Consider the following 21,203-nt stretch of genomic DNA (forward strand, 5'->3'; position numbering starts at 1 on the left):
TGTCAGTAACAGCTGCCTTGTGACCCACTGCATTATTCCTTATGGGATAAATTTATTTGATACTTATTGTTTTTGGTACTCCCAGAACTAATTACTGATGAGTACCAAGGTACCACTGTAGAAGGAAAGAGACAGTGAACACGCAGACCCCACATTCCCCCCTCCAGGATTTCTAACAGCACCACTTTAAGAAGTAGCATTTGATTAATATTAGACTACACAGATGCATATGCAGACCCATTAAGTTTGAATAAAAGCTGAGTTTGGCCTCAGCCCCTGTGATTGTGATTGTTCTGTTCTGTTCTGTGTCATGTTTCTGGATTTTTCTAGAATGAGGAGGAATGTCAGTCTGCCATTGGCAGGTCAGCTGCAGAGCAAAAATGCCAAGTCTGCGATGGGCAAATGTGCTACTCTTGGGCCTCAGTGGGGGAGCTTTCCATCCATCCGACTTTCATTTTTTAAAATATTCTTTTAATGAAATTATATAAATCAGGAGCAGACATACTGTGAAGCAAAACGCCTGCCTCTAGAACCGTGTTTCTCAATCATGGCAACTTTAAGATGTGTGGACTTCATCTCCCAGAATTCCCCAGCCACCATGGCTGGCGGGGGAATTCTGGGAGCTGAAGTCCACACAACGTATAGTTGCCAAGGCTGAGGAACACATCATCATTATTTCCAAGAAACCTTTTGGGCAATAGTTGGGGCATCGTTTGCCAGCATGTTGTTCCAAAATGAGCCGGGAAATAGAGCTTTGGAACTCTAAAAAAGGGTGGCCAGAGTGGAGCTCTCTGCAATATGCCATTTAGGGAATAGACAAGGTGCAGCAACTATTTTGAGACATTGTCCATAGGTACTTATTGGTTCCCAAAAGCTCCCTATGGTAGTAAAATAATGAAATCAAGTCTAGGTTATCAGATCTGGGTTGCAAATACTTGAAAGACCACCAGGCGACAGCAAAGTGTTGGTGATTGGGACACTCACTTGCTGCTGTCTAGTGGTCATCTGGGATTTTGCAGCCCAGATTTGGTTGTTCCAGGAACATCTCTTTCTTACCTGTCCACCAAAAGCTTCTTGAGCACCAATAGCTTCGTTCAGAGCCTTTATGTCTGCGCTTGGCCCCGTAATGAGAGAGGTCCCGGTGTCCACAATGCCTTGGCAACCGTCCTTGCAGATGGTGGATGAATTGGTTTTTTCAAGCAGGTTCCATGGCCAACATGATTTCTCCTTGGGCTTTTTCTCTATGGTTATCCTAAACAGTGTGTTTGGGAAAGGACAGGGATTTGAAACTTGGTCAAGATCGGAGGACAAGCCTCAGTGGGAGACAAGAGAAAGTGTCAGAACATTAGAGGCCGGGGGGGGGGGGGTTACACAATTTGGAGAGTTTGCAGTCAGCAATTTCTTACAGACCAAGATCCAGTTCTCTTGCCATAGCAGACGAAGTGGGGGGACCGAATCTGTACAGATAATCTTTGACTTACAGCCTCAATTGGGATTTTAGTCGTTATGTGAATTGTACCTCATTTTACAGCCTTTTTGCTACAGTCGTTAAGCAAATCACTGGTTGTTAAGCAATACTGAGTTTGTTGGAAGCCCTTTGGAAAGGTCACATACTGTATATGAGCCAGCAATGTGCTGCAGCTGCCAAAAAAAGCCAACATAGTTCTAGGCTGCATTAACAGAGGGATAGAATCAGTGGTGGAATTCAAATATGTGAACAACCGGTTCTCTGTGTGGATGCCGCTGCTGGAAGTCCATTCTGGGCCTGGACAACAAAAATTAGCTACCGGTTGTGCCGAACTGGTGTGAACCGGCTGAATCCCACCACTGGATAAAATCAAGATCATGTGAAGTGTTAATACCACTTTTTTAACACCTTGGTAAGGCCACACTTGGAATACTGCATCCAGTTTTAGTTACCACGATGTAAAAAGATGTTGAGACTCTAGAAAGAGTACAGAGAAGAGCAACAAAGATGATTACGGGACTGGGGGCTAAAACACATAAGGAACGGTTGCTGGAATTGGGTATGTCTAATTTAATGAAGAGAAGGATGAGGGGTGACATAATAGCAGTATTACGATATCTCAGGGGCTGCCACATAGAAGAGGGAGCCAAGCTATTCTGCAAAGCGCCTGAAGGCAGGACAAGAAGCAACGGATGGAGACTAACCAAAGAGAGAAGCAACCTAGAAATAAGGAGAAATTTCCTGACAGTTAGAACAATTAATCAGTGGAACAACTTGCCTCCAGAAGTTGTGAATGCTCCAACACTGGAAGTTTTTAAGAGACTGGACAGCCATTTGTCTGAAATGGTATAGGGTTTCCTGCCTGAGCAGGGGGTTGGACTAGAAGACCTCCAAGGTCCCTTCCAACTCTGTTATTCTCTTCTCTTCTCTTCTCTTCTCGTCTCGTCTCGTCTCGTCTCGTCTCGTCTCGTCTCGTCTAGTCTAGTCTAGTCTAGTCTAGTCTAGTCTAGTCTAGTCTAGTCTAAATGGCAATCATATGACTCCGGGATGTTACAATCTTTGTAAATACATGATGGTTGCAAAGTGCCCTTAGTTTGATCATGCAAGTCTGGAGACAATGCAATGGTTGTAATTGTGAGGACCAGTTGCACATCACTTTTTCCAGTATCATTATAACCTTAAACGGTTGTTAAATGAATGGTCATAGTTCTCTGTATCTCAGGGGTGTCAAACTCAATTTCATTGAGGGCCACATCAGCATTGCGGTTGCCCTCAGGGCGCCGGGTGGGTATGGCCAGGGTGGGCGTGGCCTACTGGGCAGGCATGGCTAGAGTGTGTTTGGCCTACTGGCTGGGCGTGGCCAGCTCTACATCGTTTGCATCAAGGGTGCCTATGGGGGCCTGGGCAGGAGTGGGACAGATCTGAGGGTCTCTGGCAGAAGGAGGGTCTCTGGGCCAGGGCCAAGGCAGTGGGGGCCGTTCCCTCACTGTTTCCAGGATGGCTTTGCGGGCCACATGAAACCACTTCACGGGCCGGATCTGGCCCCCGGGCCTTGTGTTTGACATGTCTGCTGTATCTGGACTGTGTCACTTTCAGAGTCTGCTGGGAACCTTTGTCTGACTGTCTGCTGTTTTATTCCAAAACCAAGCGTTACTTTCACCCTGCATAGATCAGTGTGTTAGGGAAGAGGATGTAGCCTCATCTTCTTGTTGATGTGGTAAATTTTCATGCCCTGGAATCACATCGGATTAGCCCTCGGCTAAATCCAAATGTAAATTGGCCGTATTATTTGGAGCTCATAGAATCAAAGAGCTTTTAGAGCATAGAGCTGGGTCATTGCAAACTGACCTTTTTTAAAATTTAAAATGGGATTGTTCAAATTAAGCGATTAGCATAAATGTGGGGCTTCCTTTCATTAACATCATTAATATTTGGGGACAAGGAACAGAGGACAGGACTGGTGGTTGGGGAGACAAAAATAACTCTGCACAGTGTTGGTCAGATGATTGACAACCCTGGCCTCTGTTAGTAAGGGTGACCAAAGCATTTTAGTAGAAAACAGTATATCAGGTGAGGTATAACAGAGAAAGTGAAAGAGACCCTGACTTTTCTACAGACTGGGCTATAAAAGAGTCAGTTTGATCCAGTGGTTAAGGCACCAAGTTAAAAACTGGGAGACTGTGAGTTCTAGCCTCATCTTAGGCAAGAAAACTGGCTGAGTGACGGTGCCAGTGACTCTCCCTCCCTCTCTGCCCAACCGACCTCACAGGATTGTTGTTGTGGGGAAAAATTGGAGGAGGAAAGAGCATTCTGCATGTCTGTTGCCTTGAGTTACTTTTAAAGTAATAAAAGTGGGATGCAAATCTAATAAATAATGGTTTCTACACAGAGTTCCTAATGAATCTCTTGTATATCTGCTCCAGGTGAAATAGGGCTTGTGCGAAGGCAGGATGTAGAATCCTGGCTAAAATTTTCTCTTTCATCCATCATCTTGACACTTTCACCCAACCTTGGTGTCCTTCAGGAAGGTGAAAGGTTACCCAGAATTCTAAGTGGCGGCTATGCTAGTACAGGATTTATGGAACTCAGTCCATACATTTGAGGGCGGTTAGGCTGGGGAAAGCTGCTCTGCCTAGTCTGCCTTTTTCTATGCTTCCATTATCAGTCTGGTGCTTTTGGACTACAATACCCATCGCCCCAGATTGGCCATGCAGTCCACCAGATCAGGTGAGAACACTAGGTTGGAGAAAACTGTGCTTAGTGATCAGAGAACACAGCTGGAGGGACTGCTTGCTTCTTTCTGATGCTTCTTGCAGGAATATCAGGTAGGACAAAGAAAAGGAAAAAAAATGAAGAAAAGAGCATAATAAAAAGGATAGCAGACCAGAATGTCTTTTTTTTAAGTACTACAGCATTGCCCTCTAGCGTTGAGGAGTGTCATTGCAAGCAGCTAAACTCAGCTGGCACCAATAATTATGTCTTTACAGGTAGTCCTGGCTGAGGAATTCTGGGAGTTGAAGTCCACAAGCATAAAAGGGCCAAGTTTGAAGACCCCTGCAGTAGGGGGAATCTAAAGATGTACTTACTTGTCTATCTTGATCTGCCAGTAGGCTTTGCGGGACACTGGGATGTAGTGAAGCTTTCCCACATAGGCATTGTGGTTGATGCCTCCGAAAATAACTTCACCTCCATTCTCTTGTGGTGAGGTCTGGTTGGTGCTAAGAGAAAGGTTGGCAAAAGTTTAAAAAGCTGCCTTAAGCCCCAGTGTCATTTACTGCAAGAAAGTTCTTTTTTCCAAGATGGCCAAAGGTCTTGAGAAAGAAAAGAGCAATTATGGTACACGAAGCTTGTTAACTTATCTCAACTCTTTTCCTGATTGTATGATAAGCTGCACCCAGGATCAATTTTAAGTGCGTCTAGTGCCTAGGGGATAGGAATAGAAATCAGGACCATATTGAAACATTTTGGAAAATTAAAAGCCCAATTCATCAATTTCCTTTCCTGTTTTGTTTTTTTTAGTTTACCCTTACTAAAGCTTTTCAGGGGTGTCAAACTCGCAACGTCACGTGACGTGTTGCAATGTATCACGACTTTTTTTCCTTTGCCAGCAATAGGGTGGGCACAGTTTCACTATGACGCATCCGGCCCACGAGCCAGCAAAGCTGGACACCTCTGCTTTACGTGCCTGTCCTAGTTCTATTATGGCTATCCAGCCACCCACCCCACCTCTAATATTCCATTCCTCTATTCCAATGTTTTTCTAAGTTGGGCATTTTAAGCCTGAGGAATTCTGGGGACCGCACATCAAGTGACTTCAGTTTGAAAAACACTGCTCTTCTCCATCAATATTCTAGTTAGAACTACTGTGCCTGAGCTGCACAAATTCACACTGCCACTAGATGGTGGTAAAGAGGCAATTCTTTACTTGAGCATAGTGAAGGAAAAAAAAATAATCCAGTGGGAGTGTCATTTCTTTCTCCATAAAGTCAATTGTCCCATTAGCTCAGGGGTAGGCAACCTTGGCTCTTTTATGACTCATGGACTTCAACTCCCAGAATTCCTGAGCCAGCTATGCTCAGGAATTCTGGGAGTTGAAGTCCATGAGTCATAAAAGAGCCAAGGTTGCCTACCCCTGCATTAGCTGAAGAGAGGGAAGGGAAGGGAAGGATTAATCCTACCCTCCCTGCATTCTTTGACAGTTCCAAAGGAAATTGCCTTCCAGCTTAAAAAAATAAAGTTTAAAAACAGGCAAAAAAGTACTAACCATTTGATCAAATTATTTAATCAAGGTAACCTTTAGCAAAGGTTGGTAGCATGCTTAATTTTGCCACCAGAAATCAGAAAAGTAACAGGAGTTCACAAAGATTTGTCCCTGTCTTGAACACTCTTTTTTCCATAAAAAACAAAAAACAAAACATATATACATACTACTGTTATTTTGGCAGAGGAATATCCTCCGTGGCTATTGTCAGAAGAATAATTTGGGGTTTCAAGTGGGGCTGGGGTTGTGCAAGAATAAATAAAAGTGAAATCCAAAGAGCTGTGAGGAAAGGAGAAATATTTATTCCCCAAAGCAAAAAGTTTGCCTTTAGGGGTAGCTGCAGAGACGTTGTCTTATAAGGGAGCTTTTTCCTGGGTGTGGAAGTGTGTGCGTGCTGATTCTAGGGTAACTCTTGAGGGGCGTGGGCATTTGTGGGTGCTGACCCCCAGAGAAGGGGTTGACTAAATCAAATTATGTGGATTGGGTCTCTTCGTTTGAACTTCAGCATTATAGTTAGGTTTACATTGTGTTAATAGAGTTTGTGTGTTCGCTTGTATGTGTTTACAGTGTGAAATAAGTGTTTAATTCTTATGTTTGCCTAAGTTTAAAGGCCCCTTCATGGATTACTGCCTTGTCGTGGCGAAGGGGCTTGCATAATTCAACGAAGCTATGAGCTATGCCATGCAGGGCCACCCAAGACGGAAAGGTCATAGCAGAGAGTTCTGACAAAACGTGATCCACTGGAGAAGGAAATGGCAACCCACTCCAGTATCTTTGCCATGAAAATCCTATGGACAGTAAACTCAAATACTTTGGCCACCTAATGAGAAGGAAGGACTCACTGGAGAAGAGCCTAATGCTGGGAAAGGTTGAGGGCAAGTGAAGAAGGGGACGACAGAGAATGAGGTGGCTGGATGTAGTCACTGAAGCAGTAGGTGTGAGCTTAAAGGGACTCCAGAAGATGGTAGAGGACAGGAAGGCCTGGAGGAACATTGTCCATAGGGTCGCGATGGGTCGGACACAACTTCGCAGCTAACAACAACAACAACAAAGTTTAAAGAGTTTTGGAGGCAATAAATCAGTAACGTTGTGGAGAGCTGAGTAAGTTAACATATATTCCCTATGCAATATTTCTAACGCATTGTAGCATTTATAAATTATTCCCACACTATTCAGGACAACATTGTTGATTCTTATTTGATAGATTTCAAGATTAAGTCCAGATGTTGCACACAGCCCTGGATCAATACCATCATGTGTGATGACAAGAAGAATAAGGACCAGGCTGCATAAGAAGCCAAGACAGGTGCCTGTTGAACTGGCATTCTTCCTTTTTCTGAGAAAGCTTGGTTTTGTTGTACTACAAAGGAAGTTTGCTTTCTTTCTTTATGTCCATTTTTTACCCTACCCTTTTTTCACATCATAAACTTCAAGTTCTAGGGCAGTGTTTCTCAATCTTGGCAATGTGTGGACTTCAACTCCCAGCATTGAACCTTTAGCTACTTTAAGATGTGTCGACTTCAAGTCCCAGAATTCCCCAGCGAGCATGCTGGCCGGGGAATTCTGGGACTTGAAATCCAGGTATCTTAAAATAGCCAAGATTTAGAAACACTGTTTCTAAGTGCTCCCAATAAGGGGCTTACTGAATCCTGATTAGAGTGAGAGCTACTTATCTTCATTTCAGTGTGATATCTGGGGGCGAAAAGCAGGACAGGAATCATACAAGGGAGGAGTCAACCGGGTCACAAGAGGAAAAAAAGAGGTTCTCAGCAAACAAAGTTTAGTCTGCAAGGACAATCCAACAGGAGGGGGGAAAGTCACAGGAATAAATGGAAATGCAGGGTTTGAAAAACTTATAAAAAGTGTGGAGTTGGGAGTGCAAAGAGAGCACCTTGGCCTGTGAATCTAAAACCCGGGTTGGACAAACGGAGTCTGGAAGAGATGGCAAAGGAAAATGCAAAGGAAATGGTTAGGTAGTGAAACAACCTGAGTCAATAAAAAGGAATCAGAGATCGAGTAATTAGTAATCAGATCAATACTTGCTTGAGCCGAAAATGAGTGGGCCCTGAATTTGTGGGAAAACAGTAGAAAGAAAAAGAAAAAAAATCAAGTATGTGTAGTCCTTGACTTATGACCGCAATTGGGACCAGAATTTCCATTGCAATTGTTAAATGAATCGCACCTGAATTTTACGACCTTTTTTTGCCATGATTAAGTGAATCACTGCAGTCATTAAGTGGATCATGCAGTCATTAAGTGAATCCAGCGACCCCATTGTCTTTGCTCATCAGAATCCAGCTGGGAAAGCTGCAGTGGGTGATCACATGAGCCCGGGATGCTGCAACTGTTATAAATACACGCCAGTTGCCGCAACGGTTGTAAATTGAAGGACTGGCCGTAAGTCGCTTTTCTCAGTGCTATTGTAATTTGGAAAGGTTGCTAAATGAATGGTTGAAAGTCCACCTGTAATCAGAAAGATTACTCTCTGTTCTGCCAGAAGAGTCAAAAAAAAAGTCAAGATGGTCTCCATGACCTCAAAACTGCATTGCCCAAACAACAGGTAATAAAATGGGGAGAGCTTTGACCGTAGTGGCAGCCTCCATCTTGATGTTTTTGACCCCTGACCCTGGATGCCCCTAAGAAAGCACCAGAGTTCATCCCTGCTGGGGATCTGCCGCCAGGGAGGTGGATCAGGGAGGATATCAACCTGATGGGTCAGGTGGAGAGAGAGGGAGAGAGAGGACTCAGGCCGAGAGACATGAGGAGCCGTCCTCCAGAACAGATGGCTGAGACAGTGGCTGCTGGAACAACATTTTCTTGCCTGGACTACAATTCCCACTATAGATAGTCCTTAATGTATGACCAGTTGCTTAGCGACTATCCAAAGTTATACGAGAGATTTCCTCCCCCCCACAAAAAAAAAGGTATTTACAACCTGGCTCTGAAGCTCCAATGGCTGAGACCCGCCCCCCCCAAGTCACATGGCCATACGTTAGGTGCTCAGCAACTGGCCAGCATTGATGGCCACTTGCAACATCCTGCATTTTACGACATTTTTGCTGAAAACCGGCTTCTGGTTTTCTGCACAAATGGCCCATAATGAACAATGGGTTCACTTTATAACTGATATGTTCGCTTTATGACCACAGCATTTACTTTACCACCACCACATTTGCTTAGTGACCACTGCAAAAAAAAAAGATCATTAAAAACGGGCCTGTTTTACAACCATTATGACTTACAATTGTAATGGGCAGCCTCCATTATTGTCATAAGTTGAGGACTACCTGTACTCACATCCAGCCTGGCCCTTGCCTGGGGTATGATCTGATAACTGTGATAGTCCCCTTGCAAACAGGTGGCAGAAGACATGATGAGGCAAGGCTGAGAGACTAAAGGAATCACCCAACATGTGAAGAGAGATGGTTACGAATGAATGGAGATTCTCCACATCCCACACGTATGTAAAAGAAGTTATCTGCCACCTATATAATAATATGATAACGCTTACACTGTATTCAACAACTGATAATTGTGTACTGTAAGATGTTTTGAAATCTTGAATTGCTCTTGGTGAGTCATTTGGAAGTGGGCTATTAAATCAATTACAAAACAAACTCTGTCCTCCTGGTAGTCGGGATAGGTGGTGTGTTCCCACACATCTGGAAGGCACCAAGTCAGAAGCTTGATCTTTATCTTTATGCAGGAAGGAAGGAGGGAGGGAAGGGAGATGAGGGGAAGGGGAAGGGGAGAGGAGGGTAAGGTGGCAGGGAAGGGAGGGAGGAAGGAAGGAAAGAAAGAAAGGTAAGAAGGAAAAAGGAAAGAAGGAAGATGGGAGAGGGAGAAGGGAGATGTGAGGGAAGGGTAGAGGAGGGGAAGGTGGGAGGGAGGGAAGGGAAGGGAGGAAGGAAGGAAGGAAGGAAGGAAGGAAGGAAGGAAGGAAGGAAGGAAGGAAGGAAGGAAGGAAAAAAGATGAGAGGGGGAGAGGGAGAGGGAGAGGGAGACAGAACCACTTCTGAGCTACTAGTTTGACTTTAAATCTACGTTTTCAATCAGTCATTTTACACCCTACTGAACTAAGGCTGAGATTGTTCAGAAAGAGCGGAGAATCTTTCCTGTAGCACGAGACTATATAAGTTGGATGCCAATTGCTGAGGATAAGGAAGGGACCACCACCACCACTCCCGCTCTCCCCAACTTTCATAAAAAAATGAATCCCAGGGGATGGGGCTTGGGAAGTCGTCTGCTTTGGCCAATATCAGCGAGGAGGTGATGTCGATAGCAGAGAGGTCCATACTTGCAAAGATGGAATGAGAAGACATTGTCTTTCAGAAGTTTCGCCTTCATCATGTTATCAAAGGGTGGGGTGATGTTGTTGACTGAGATGGAGGGATAACCCAGTCCCATGATACCGTCAAATTTGGCAGCCACAAAAACCAAGCCTGGCAAATCGGTAGCCTCAGCAAAGGTCTGGTTCTTAACGGTGACGTTGCCAATCTGAAGAGAAAGAAAATACACAGTATTTTGTCTTCTGTTTCAGCTTTCAATGGGTGTCTCTAAGGTATGGACAAGTGCAATGAAAACCGCCTTAGTTTTATGTGCATCCTGTGATCAGTTCATCCATCTATATTTTTTATTTATTTTATTTTTATTTTATTTCCATTTATATCCCGCCCTTCTCCGAAGACTCAGGGCGGCTTACAAGCTTAGCAGTAGCCTTCATTCTATGTATATGCCTGCTTATTAGGGCTTTCACACACACACCCAAGCGGCATTATTACAAAGTCAGCTTAATTGCCCCCAACAATCTGGGTCCTCATTTTACCTACCTCGGAAGGATGGAAGGCTGAGTCAACCTTGAGCCTGGTGGGATGCGAACCTGCACTAATTGCAGGCAGCTGGTGTTACTTAAGGAGGCATTAGCCCACTGCTCCACCAAGGCTCTTTCTTGGTTTATCAAAGTTTCCTGCAATGTATACAGTATAAAAATGGGCAAAGTCTCAATCAAGCCTTCATAACTACCATCTTGACTTTTTTTTATCACAGCTGGTAGACATCCTAACCTTTTTTTACATACAGATAATTTTATTATTAGTTGTATAACCAATCTGATCCTTCACTAATCAGGAGTTATGGTTTTCAGTGCTTTAAAAAAATGAGCAAGGATATCCAAAAGGTAAAGGTAAAGGTTCCCCCGCACATGTGTGCTAGTTGTTTCCAACTCTAGGGGCCGGTGCTCATCTCCGTTTCAAAGCCGAAGAGCCAGCGCTTGTCCGAAGACGTCTCCGTGGTCATGTGGCTGGCATGACTAGACGCCAAAGGCACCTGGAACGCTGTTACCTTCCCACCGTAGTGGTCCCTGTTTTTCTACTTGCATTTTTACATGCTTTCGAACTGCTAGGTTGGCAGAAGCTGGGACGAGTAACAGGCGCTCACTCTGTTACGCGGCACTCGGGATTCGACCCGCCAAACTGCTGACCATCTGATCGACAAGCTCAGCGTCCTAACCCACTGAGCCACCACGTCCCTTAGGATATCCAAAGGGTGTAGTCAAAAGGTCAAGATGGCAGTGATGATGTGAGATTGATAAACAGGTGCTGCTATTGTGGCTGCCATCTTGATTTTTTGACCACACCTTCTTATGGTCCCCCAAAATGATGCTGGAGTCCACATTTTGGCCAAACACCAGTGTCTCACAATAGCTGATATCTTAAGGATGCATGAATCTGTAGCCGGATGATTTTTATTTAGCGTAATGAAAAAAACCCCTGCAAATATTTCAAAGCTGCTTCTTTGTCCTGATCAAAAGCTTCATACGCCTTCAGTAAAAGTTAAAGGTTGTCTAAGAATTGAAGAGAAACCACTTCTTTCTATCTTAAATCGCATATTACAGATGTGAGAGTAGGGGTGCGGGAAAGAGAACATAAGAGAAATGGTATAGAAATCTCCTTCAGAAGAAAACTGAATTTTATCCTGAGGAAAAGAACAAAAATGCCCTTGTATTTTCTTCTCAACCCCTCCCCTCCAACATTAAACCAACTTCTTTCTGAGAACCAGATTCTGTACTCACCCTGAGAACATCCTGGCTTACGAATCCCTTAAGACTACCGCTTCCATAATGAATTTCAAATTTGTTTTTATCGGCCTTGTAGGTGCGGGAAAACAGGGAATAGTAATGTTTGTGTACCCCTGATGGAAAAAAAAACCCAGTTAATTGTGTACAGAGAACAGATTGGGCCAAGGCTTCCTTTCCCTCCCTGTTAAGCCTATGTTATGGCTCATGCCACTGATGTTTCCCAACGTACAATGTATAATATACTGGCAAAACGTTAAGAGTACTACAGGTAGTTGTGGTAGGGTCACATTTTCCCCCCCAAAAAATAACCCAGTCAACTTGGATGCAAAAGATTTTATTTGCACAGAACTTTCCCCTAACTGGGTTATTTTTTGGGGAAATTTTTTTTGTGACCGTACCGCAACTACCTGTAGTACTGAACTGGGCAAGCAGTTACATAGTGAGGATAGTATGCTAACTCCTACCAACCGGAGGGCTCCCAAAATTATACATTCAGTACAATTACATTTTTTTCATAGGGATCTTGATGAAGGTTGTAATCGTTATGGGCCACAACCAGGCCATTCATACCTAACCAGGGAGAAACCTGATGGGAGAAATGAAGCCCACACAGTGATGCTAGTTTTCTTCCTTGGGTCTCAGTTTGGACACAAGGTCAGGCCCATCCATGATCAAATCAAATCATGGACGGTTCTGCTCTGATTTTAAGCTGACCTATCTTTGCAGGAGAGAAACGCGTTCCACTCCAAATCTTGTGTCTGGTGTTGGGTTCATGCATTACTTTGGCTTCTTTGGTTCAATGTTGCATGTGAGCCAAGCCAAAGTTTCCCATGATGAAACTGCTCTCTTACCACTAAGTTGGCAACTGGGGAGAATTTGTCTGACCAAGTAACCCTTCTGCTTCTCCGAGAGAGGAATGGATTACTGTAACAATGGTTATATATCTCTAATGTTCTCTACTGGTTCATCCTACTGTCATGTCGGCTTGTGATGTTAAGAGAAGCCTGCCTAACATTTTGGAGGCATTAGCGTGCACGTTTCTCTTGACCAACCCCTCCCCGTGCATCTCCACTCTATTCTCGAGAATCAGTTGAGGGTTTGATGTCTTACAGCATGCCAAATGTAACAGGCAACATTTGGAAGAAGGCACCCACAGGTTGGATGAGCCAGTATCAAAGACGACGTTGAAGCATTGTTTAGGAGTTCCAAGACAGATTTGCCCGTAGTATTGTGCCTGGGGTATAGCAAGAAAAGAAGAAGAAGAAGAAGAAGAAGAAGAAGAAGAAGAAGAAGAAGAAGAAGAAGAAGAAGAAGAAGAAGAAGAAGAAGAAGAAGAAGAAGAAGAAGAAGAAGAAGAAGAAGAAGAAGAAGAAGAAGAAGAAGAAGAAGAAGAAGAAGAAGAAAAGGTCAGCCTTTTGTAATGACTTGAATCAACATCTTTATCTATTTGTTTATCATATGGTGTCGAAACGCGATTGGGGGATCCAAGTTCAGATCCTTGTTTGGTGACTTTGGAGTTGACATTCTCTCCGAGCCCAACCTATCTCACAGGGTTGTTCCCTCCCCCACCATTGCCATGGAGGCTACCTTGATTGTCTAATGTAGCATCACTCAATCTCGGCAACTTTCAGATGTGTGGACTTTTAACTGGATGAAGTCCATATGTGCTAGTTGAGGCATTCTGGGAGTTGAAGTCCACACATCTTAAAATTGTCAAGGGTGAGAAACACTGGTCTAAAGGGGTGGGGGGGGGAAACAAATAAAAATGTAATTGGAAATTAAATAAATACACCGATAACCAACTCATTCGGAGTGTCAATCTTTTTGTGTCCAACATGGCACTCGCCAAAGGCAAAAGAGAGATCTCACCAGACACAGAAAAACTGACATTTGCAAAAGAATTCAAATAATTCAGAAACATTAATCTTAAAGAAAAGGAAAAGGAGAAGAACAGCAAATGAGGAACAAGCACACTCAGTAATTACACGACAAGGTCAACTGAAAAAAAAATCCATCAGCATGAGGAGGAGGAGGAGAAGAAGAAATAAATACGGAATTCTTGAAGAGGACAGAGCAGAGACGATTCTCCCGTACTGCAACATTTAATTGACAGATTTTCAGATATTGGTCTTTTGTTTGTCAGGTGGCATCCAAAATGGGAATTAAAGGTTTCTATCTGAGTTTGCTTGATTAAGAGGGCGAAATATTAAGGTTATGTAGGTTATCTGGAACCAAGGCTTTACCCGCCTTCTAACAGTAGACATCCTTGAATCCAGCCTCATTATAGCAGGGGAAGTGGTTTTCCTTGGAGGGAATGTATGCCAAGTGTATTTTTCCATTAAGGTCACTCTGACTGCCCAGCAGTTAAAGAGAGCAGACACCTAAATTCAGCAACAATGATACAGGAAGATGCTGGAGATGACTGATCACCTTAACCACAACAGGAAAGGTATCATTTTAAGCTGTGTTGGAGAAGGCAATGGTCAGCCACTTCTGCATTTTAATAGGAAAAAAAACACATGGATAAATAAGATAAAGTGACTGATGACATAATGCCTGGATGATGAACACCCCGGGTCAAATTGTACCTGACATACTAGTGAGGATGTTTCTGAGCAGTAATTATGTTTACAATGGGGTTAGATTAGAAGTGGCCTTCCAGATGTTTAGTTGCTGATGTTGTCATGCAGGAAAAGAAAATCTGAAGCTGCAAAGAAGAACTGACAGTGGGAACACGGCATGCGAGAATCATGAAGACGGAAAAGCTTAATACAGTGATATGAAATTAATTGCATATAAATAACATATTAAAAGGTAAAGGTAAAGGTTCCCCCACACATACGTGCTAGTCGTTTCCGACTCTAGGGGCCGGTGCTCATCTCCGTTTCAAAGCCGAAGAGCCAGCACTTGTCCTAGGACATCTCCGTGGTCATGTGGCCGGCATGACTAGACGCCAAAGGCGCACGGAACGCTGTTACCTTCCCACCGTAGTTGTCCCTATTTTTCTATTTGCATTTTTACGTGCTTTCGAACTGCTAGGTGGGCAGAAGCTGGGACAAGTAATAGGCACTCACTCTGCTACGCGGCACTCAGGATTCAACCCGCCAAACTGCCGACCATCTGATCGACAAGCTTAGCATCCTAACCCACTGAGCCACTGCGTCCCTTACCTTTAAGGAGAACATTTGAAATCCTGAACCTCATTGATCAAGTAGCTAGAGAAACTAGTGGAATAAACTTAAAGAGGTTGTTAAGGATTATGGAACAAGAGATGGCCAAAGATGAAGGAACAGCAGAAAACAAGCTAGATTTCAGAACAAAGAGTGCAATTTACCTAAAGAAGCAAAGAGAAGCAAAGCAAAGAAAGACAAATATCTGAGGAAGAAACTTAACCAAGATTTTCAGAGAACTGTTAAAGAGACCAGAAACAGTATTTGTCATTATATCTGCAAAGACACTGAAGACAGAAACTGACACAGAAACCCAAGGAAAGTCTTTCAAAATATTTCCAAACTCCAAAGGAGGTTTAAATTAACATGGTAAAGAATGTCAATGTACATATAACAATTGATTCAAAGAAGATCAAACAAAGAAGGGACGAATTTAGGGACCTCGGCAACGAAGAAATTCTTCAAGATATTTCCAAGACTCTCTAGGTCTAAAGTATGAAGTTAAATGAACACTTTGAATATTATCAAGTGGGAAGGCTAAAAGAGTTGATAGAATCTCCACACAAAAGCGGCAAGCTACAGGAGAAGAATCTGTAAAGGTTCTAACCAAATGATGCCAGCCGATCTGGAGAAAGACACAATGGCAAAGAGACTGGAAAAGATTCATCTATTACCAATAACAAAGAAAGGAGACTTAACAGGGCATGCAAATTATTGTACAGTATCCTTGATTACACATGTTAGCAAAATAATATTTAGGATCATCCAGATCATTCAGATTTGAGCCCTGCATGGACATTAGTCTAGCTTTACAAAAATCCAAGGACCAAGAAAGATTATTGGTGATGCTCACTAGAAAACTGAGAAAGGCAAAGGATTAAAACAAAAAACAAACAAACCAGTATGTGCTTAATTGATTATAAAAAGACCTTTTGATTAGGTCAACCATGTCCAGCTGTGTATTTCCTGAGAAAACCAGAAATCCAAGAACAACTTACTGCCCTCCAGCAAAATTTATATATAGGACTGGAAGCCACAGTCTGCAGAGAACACAGCAAAAGGAACTGGACCTACGGTGATTATATACTGCTCAAAAAAATAAAGGGAACACTTAAACAACACAATGTACTGTATTTAATAGTAGGATGTCTTATCTTGTGTTCCCTTTATTTTTTTGAGCAGTATATATTGAGCGAAGCTGGCTTGGAAGAACATGAGTGCCTACAGGTAGTCCTTGACGTATGACCACAATTGAGCCAAACATTTCTGTTGCTAAGTGAAACATTTATTAAGTGAGCTTTGCCCCGTTTAGCAAACTTTCTTGCCACAGCTGTTAAGTGAATCACTGCAGTTGGTAACACGGTTGTTAAGTGACTCTGGGTTCCCCGTTGACTTTGCTTGTCAGAAGGTCACAAAAGATGATCATGTGATCGTGGGACACAGCAACCGTCATAAATATGACTCAGTTGCTAAGCATCTGAATTTTGATCATGTGACCCTGGGGATGCTGGAACAATCATAAGTATGCAAAATGGTCATAAGTCACGTTTTTCAGTGCTATTATAATTTCAAGCTAATGAACTGTTGTAAGTCGTGGACTACCTGTATTTAAAATGAGAGGAAGAAACATTAATAACTGTGCTGTGTTAACAAGGGTACACTTGGATAAAAGAGGAAAGGATCTAAAAGGTCTAATAATAGAAGTCAAGGAATGCAGTGAAAAAATGGGACTAAACTAAATATAAAACAGTCAAGCTAATGAATGCCAGTTGTACGAATGGCAATGTTGCTATTGATATGGTGAATGGTTTCTGCTTTTCACCATGGAGCTAGGAATAGAAAAGTAACCGCCAAGAAATATTTCACAGACTAGCATTTGTTAGGGTCTCAATGAAGGCTTGGAAAAAATATGCATTCTGTATGCAGGGGTAGCCAACCTTGGCTCTTTTATGACTCGTGGACTTCAATTCCCAGAATTCCTGAGCTGGCTCAGGAATTCTGGGAGTTGAAGTCCACGAGTCATAAAAGAGCCAAGGTTGCCTAATCAGAATGGTGCTGGCAAGGATTTTCTCTGTGACATGGCATGGAAATTAAAGTTGGACTTGCAAGATGTGGGATGTAAATATTATTAATTCTTTGGAACTTTGGTATTGGAGAAGATATCTGAGAATACCATAAACAGGAAGAAAACAAGGAATCCAAATTTTTCACCCAAGGCACAAATGATTGGGGCTCAAGTTATATTTTGGACACATTATACAAAGACCTAGTTCTCATGAGGAGCCTTTCATGAGGAGTGGAAGAAAAAAGACAAAGGGTGACCAGGAGCAAGGAGGATAGTCTCAATTACAACGCGACTAGGTACACCATTAGCAGATCTATCTATGTAGTGGTTAAGAATGAGGGTTAGGGTTAGGGTTCAGAATGGATACCTAATGGGCAGTAAAGCACTTCCAGCCATTGTAAAATATCTCCTCCCTATCGTGGTCATGGATTTTGAGTGCTTAGCAAATGACTCACCTTTGCAACCAACTGCAGCACCCCATGGTCACATGACCATTTTTGCCACATTTTTATTTTGCCGGGGCTCACTTCACTTCACTTAGCTGTGGTGATTTGCTTGAAGACCACCACAGATGATGTCAAAAAAATGGGTCTGGTCGCGTGGGTGCAATGACTTATGACTGGCTCTACCTGTAAGATGCTTTTGTTTAACCCAGCAACACTGTCAGAATCCATTTATATCATATTCATAAATGGAATGTTTCAAACATATCCCATGGATTCTGCCATCTCCCGAAGAGAAGAGGATAGATGTGTATTGAACCGGCAATAGGCATTTCAAAGGAAAGGAGAAGCCTTTTGAACTGGGGAAACAAAAGGGGGGGCTAGCATCTGGTTTTTGTCACGGTAGACAGCAATAAACAAAAGGGTCCTAACTTCCTTTTTCCCACGAGATGGATGATACGAGAGGAAGGATGGGGGACTGACCAAATGGGGATTAAGGGGGGTTAAACCGGGAACTCTTTATAAGGGTTTACATCGTGGAAATATTAAGTCCTGTCGCGCCTCCTACAACCAAGCATGTCATAGTAAAGATTCCTTTTGGACTAAGATTTGGCTCCAAGAGTTTTGTCTTCCTAAGACGTGGTTTGGGGTGGGTCCTGACATTCTCGATCCCCGTCTGTGGGTCTGGGGGGGGTGGGTACCGCTGAGTCAGCGGCTCCTGTTCCATTGGACGGCCCTGGGGTTTCAGGTGTTGGATCCCTTCCGTTACCCCATTTGGGTAGTTCCCGGTTTAACCCCCCTTAATCCCCATTTGGTCAGTCCCCCATCCTTCCTCTCGTATCATCCATCTCGTGGGGAAAAGGAAGTTAGGACCCTTTTGTTTATTGCTGTCTACCGTGACAAAAACCAGATGCTAGCCCCCCCTTTTGTTTCCCCAGTTCAAAAGGCTTCTCCTTTCCTTTGAAATGCCTATTGCCGGTTCAATACACATCTATCCTCTTCTCTTCAGGAGATGGCAGAATCCATGGGATATGTTTGAAACATTCCATTTATGAATATGATATAAATGGATTCTGACAACGATTTGGTCAACGAGCTGGTTTATACAGTACATCACACAACATTACTATTTGTTGAAGTGTCGTCTACTGAATTATTATAAGGGGCAAGAACAAGCTAAGCCATGAACTGCGATTCACTAAACAACAGTGACTGAATTCACACAACACACCTAACCAAAATCAAACAAATCACTTTGTGGTTATCTCTATGGCTTGAACAAAGGCACAGTCCTTGAGACTCTATCCAGCAGCTAAGTTTCCATCACTCATAGACCCATCTATTTATTTGGTGGATTTGTAACTTTGCTTTTCCTCCAGAAGCTCATGGTACTTTCCATAGGGTCTTTCTTAAATTTATCCCACAACAATAGCCCCATAGAGTAGGTTGGGCTGAAAGAGATTAACTTTCCATAGTTGAGGATGGGCTTGAATCTCCTCAAACTTATTCAATGATTTGACCCCCAGGTTTAGGCATTTTGGCATCATCATACTTGGGTACAGAGGCCCTTCATTTACCACTGCAACACTCTGAACTTTAACCATAAGCTTATGCCCTCTGTTAAGAAAACATACATCCATGTAGTTGTGGAGACGCTGGCGGGTGACAGAAGCAGTAGCTGGCGGCTTTCCAGACCTTAATCCACCTCGCCTTAATACTTCGGCAATGGGAAGCCCTGACTGGCCAAACCGGTTTCGGACAGATGGGAATTTCTGCAGAGGGATCCTGCCAGGGAAAAGAAAGCAGATAGGAGGGGAGTTAAAAGTAATGGAGGGCATAATATCCTTGCCATCAGTCACCACCGTTATAATGAGTCAGTGGGCCAGAAATCTAGGACAGAAATCAAAAATACAGATCCTAGTAGGTTCAGATGACTTCCCAGAGCCCTCAAGATTAGGCACACCCAAAGTTATGGGTATTTTTCCACACGGAGGTGGGATTTAAGGCACCCCCTTTACCCCTTCCTCACTTAAAATTAAATTATTTGCAGTCTCTCTCTCCCCCCCCCCCCAAATTCAGTCCTCTGGATGATGAAAAGTGTACAGACCTGGTCGAGGGCATACAATCTACAAACTGAAATTATTTTATTCAGTCAAATGGTCCTACAGGGTGGGATTTATTGAAAAACCCATAATTAGTCAGATTTACACTCTTACAGCTATGAAAAATGAAACAACGTTCTGGTTTGGGATGAAGTAAATTCAAGCAAGATATGCTTTGTTGTAGTGTATGCTGTTCTGACAGATGTTAAAGATACAAGAATACAAATCAGTCTGCAGAGTTTATTGTTTTCTTGGATTGGGATTTTAAATCACTGAATTTCAGTTATAGATTTCTTGTCCATTTGGCATTACTGTGCTCAGAACTCTGTATGATTAGCTTGGCATTTTTCATCCAACATTCCTCAATCCTCTCTCACCTACCCACATAAGAGAATATTACCCATTAAGGTTGAGAAATAAATCCTTACACATGTAGTGAGAGATTTGTTTAATTAACACTGATACTTGGGCATCACCCACCTGTAGGCAGCAACAAGGCCTGGCAGGTGATTGCAGCTACCTAGCACCCCTAATCAGTGCTGAGTTAGTCATAGACTGGTATGTGCTAGCACCAGGTTGAAACTGGGGATGGCACCTTTGAGGAAAGACACTGTGGTGTCTTCTCCATAACTTCATGGGAGGAACCAAACACTAGCCAATCTCTTATTTTGTATCAGACATATTTGAATTTTAGGGAGGAAAGTGAGACAGAACTAGTGGGTGCAAATGGGGCTATTCTGGAACAACGGGGTTGTGTTATCAACTGGATAGTACTTATCTCTTCAGCACACAGGAAAGTGTGTTAAACTGGTACCCTCAGCTCTGCTCATATGTGTTACCAAGAACTGGTTGGCAGATCTAGAATGCTGCCTCCCCGTATGTCTACAACAGTCAGGAATTGCAGATCTCATAAATAATTGATTCTTCTTACGAGGGCAATTCGGAAATAAACCTCCATTTGGTTATCGATGACAGACACTCGCAGATACAGAACTTTTATTGTACACATTAGAAAACTACAACATTACATTACTTTGCGACAGAATCACCATTCAAAATGAGGCACTCATCATAACATCTTACAAGGTTTGAAACTCCTTAATAGTAGTCGCTCGGCACCAAATCTGGGCTATGGGGGGTGGGTGGGAAGGGTTGATAAAAAAACATCCCAACGGAACTGCTTCAAAAGTTCTTGGGTGAATCTAGCGGTGTTGGGCGAGCATTATTTTGAACCAACACCACACCGGAAGTGGTGCCATAGAAAATCCCACCAAATGTGAAGATGGCAAAGGAGTACTGCTAGTGAAGTTCATGGAGCCTGGTTCAACCATCAGTTCAGATGCCTACTGTGAAACGTTCTGAAAACTCAGACAAGCCATCCATAACAAGCGTCGGGGCATGCTGACTTCCGGTGTGGTGTTGGTTCACAATAATGCTCGCCCGCACACCGCTAGACGCACCCAAGAACGTTTGAAGCAGTTCCGTTGGGATGTTTTTGATCACACACCCCCATAGCCCAGATTTGGCACTGAGCGACTACTATTAAGGAATTTCAAACCTTGTAAGATGTTATGACAAGTGCCTCAATTTGAATGGCAATTATGTCAAAAAGTAATGT

At 43.1% G+C, this 21,203-nt stretch overlaps 1 protein-coding gene across 1 annotated transcript in view; it reads right to left on the minus strand.

Annotated features, from left to right (window-relative positions):
- LOC308676053 (cathepsin D-like) overlaps positions 1-21,203 on the minus strand; it is a gene marked incomplete at both ends in the record, with an annotated part of 38,179 nt that overhangs the window by 5,162 nt on the left and 11,814 nt on the right. The window contains 6 exons of the mRNA XM_081341761.1: positions 1,057-1,252; positions 4,555-4,686; positions 10,027-10,226; positions 11,800-11,918; positions 12,916-13,039; positions 19,118-19,268. Of these exons, the coding sequence (XP_081197887.1) occupies positions 1,057-1,252; positions 4,555-4,686; positions 10,027-10,226; positions 11,800-11,918; positions 12,916-13,039; positions 19,118-19,268 (922 nt within the window). The remainder of the gene's footprint in view (positions 1-1,056; positions 1,253-4,554; positions 4,687-10,026; positions 10,227-11,799; positions 11,919-12,915; positions 13,040-19,117; positions 19,269-21,203) is intronic.

The sequence above is a fragment of the Vipera berus genome (genome assembly GCF_964194415.1).
Source record: "Vipera berus genome assembly, chromosome: W".
NCBI lineage: Eukaryota > Metazoa > Chordata > Lepidosauria > Squamata > Viperidae > Vipera > Vipera berus.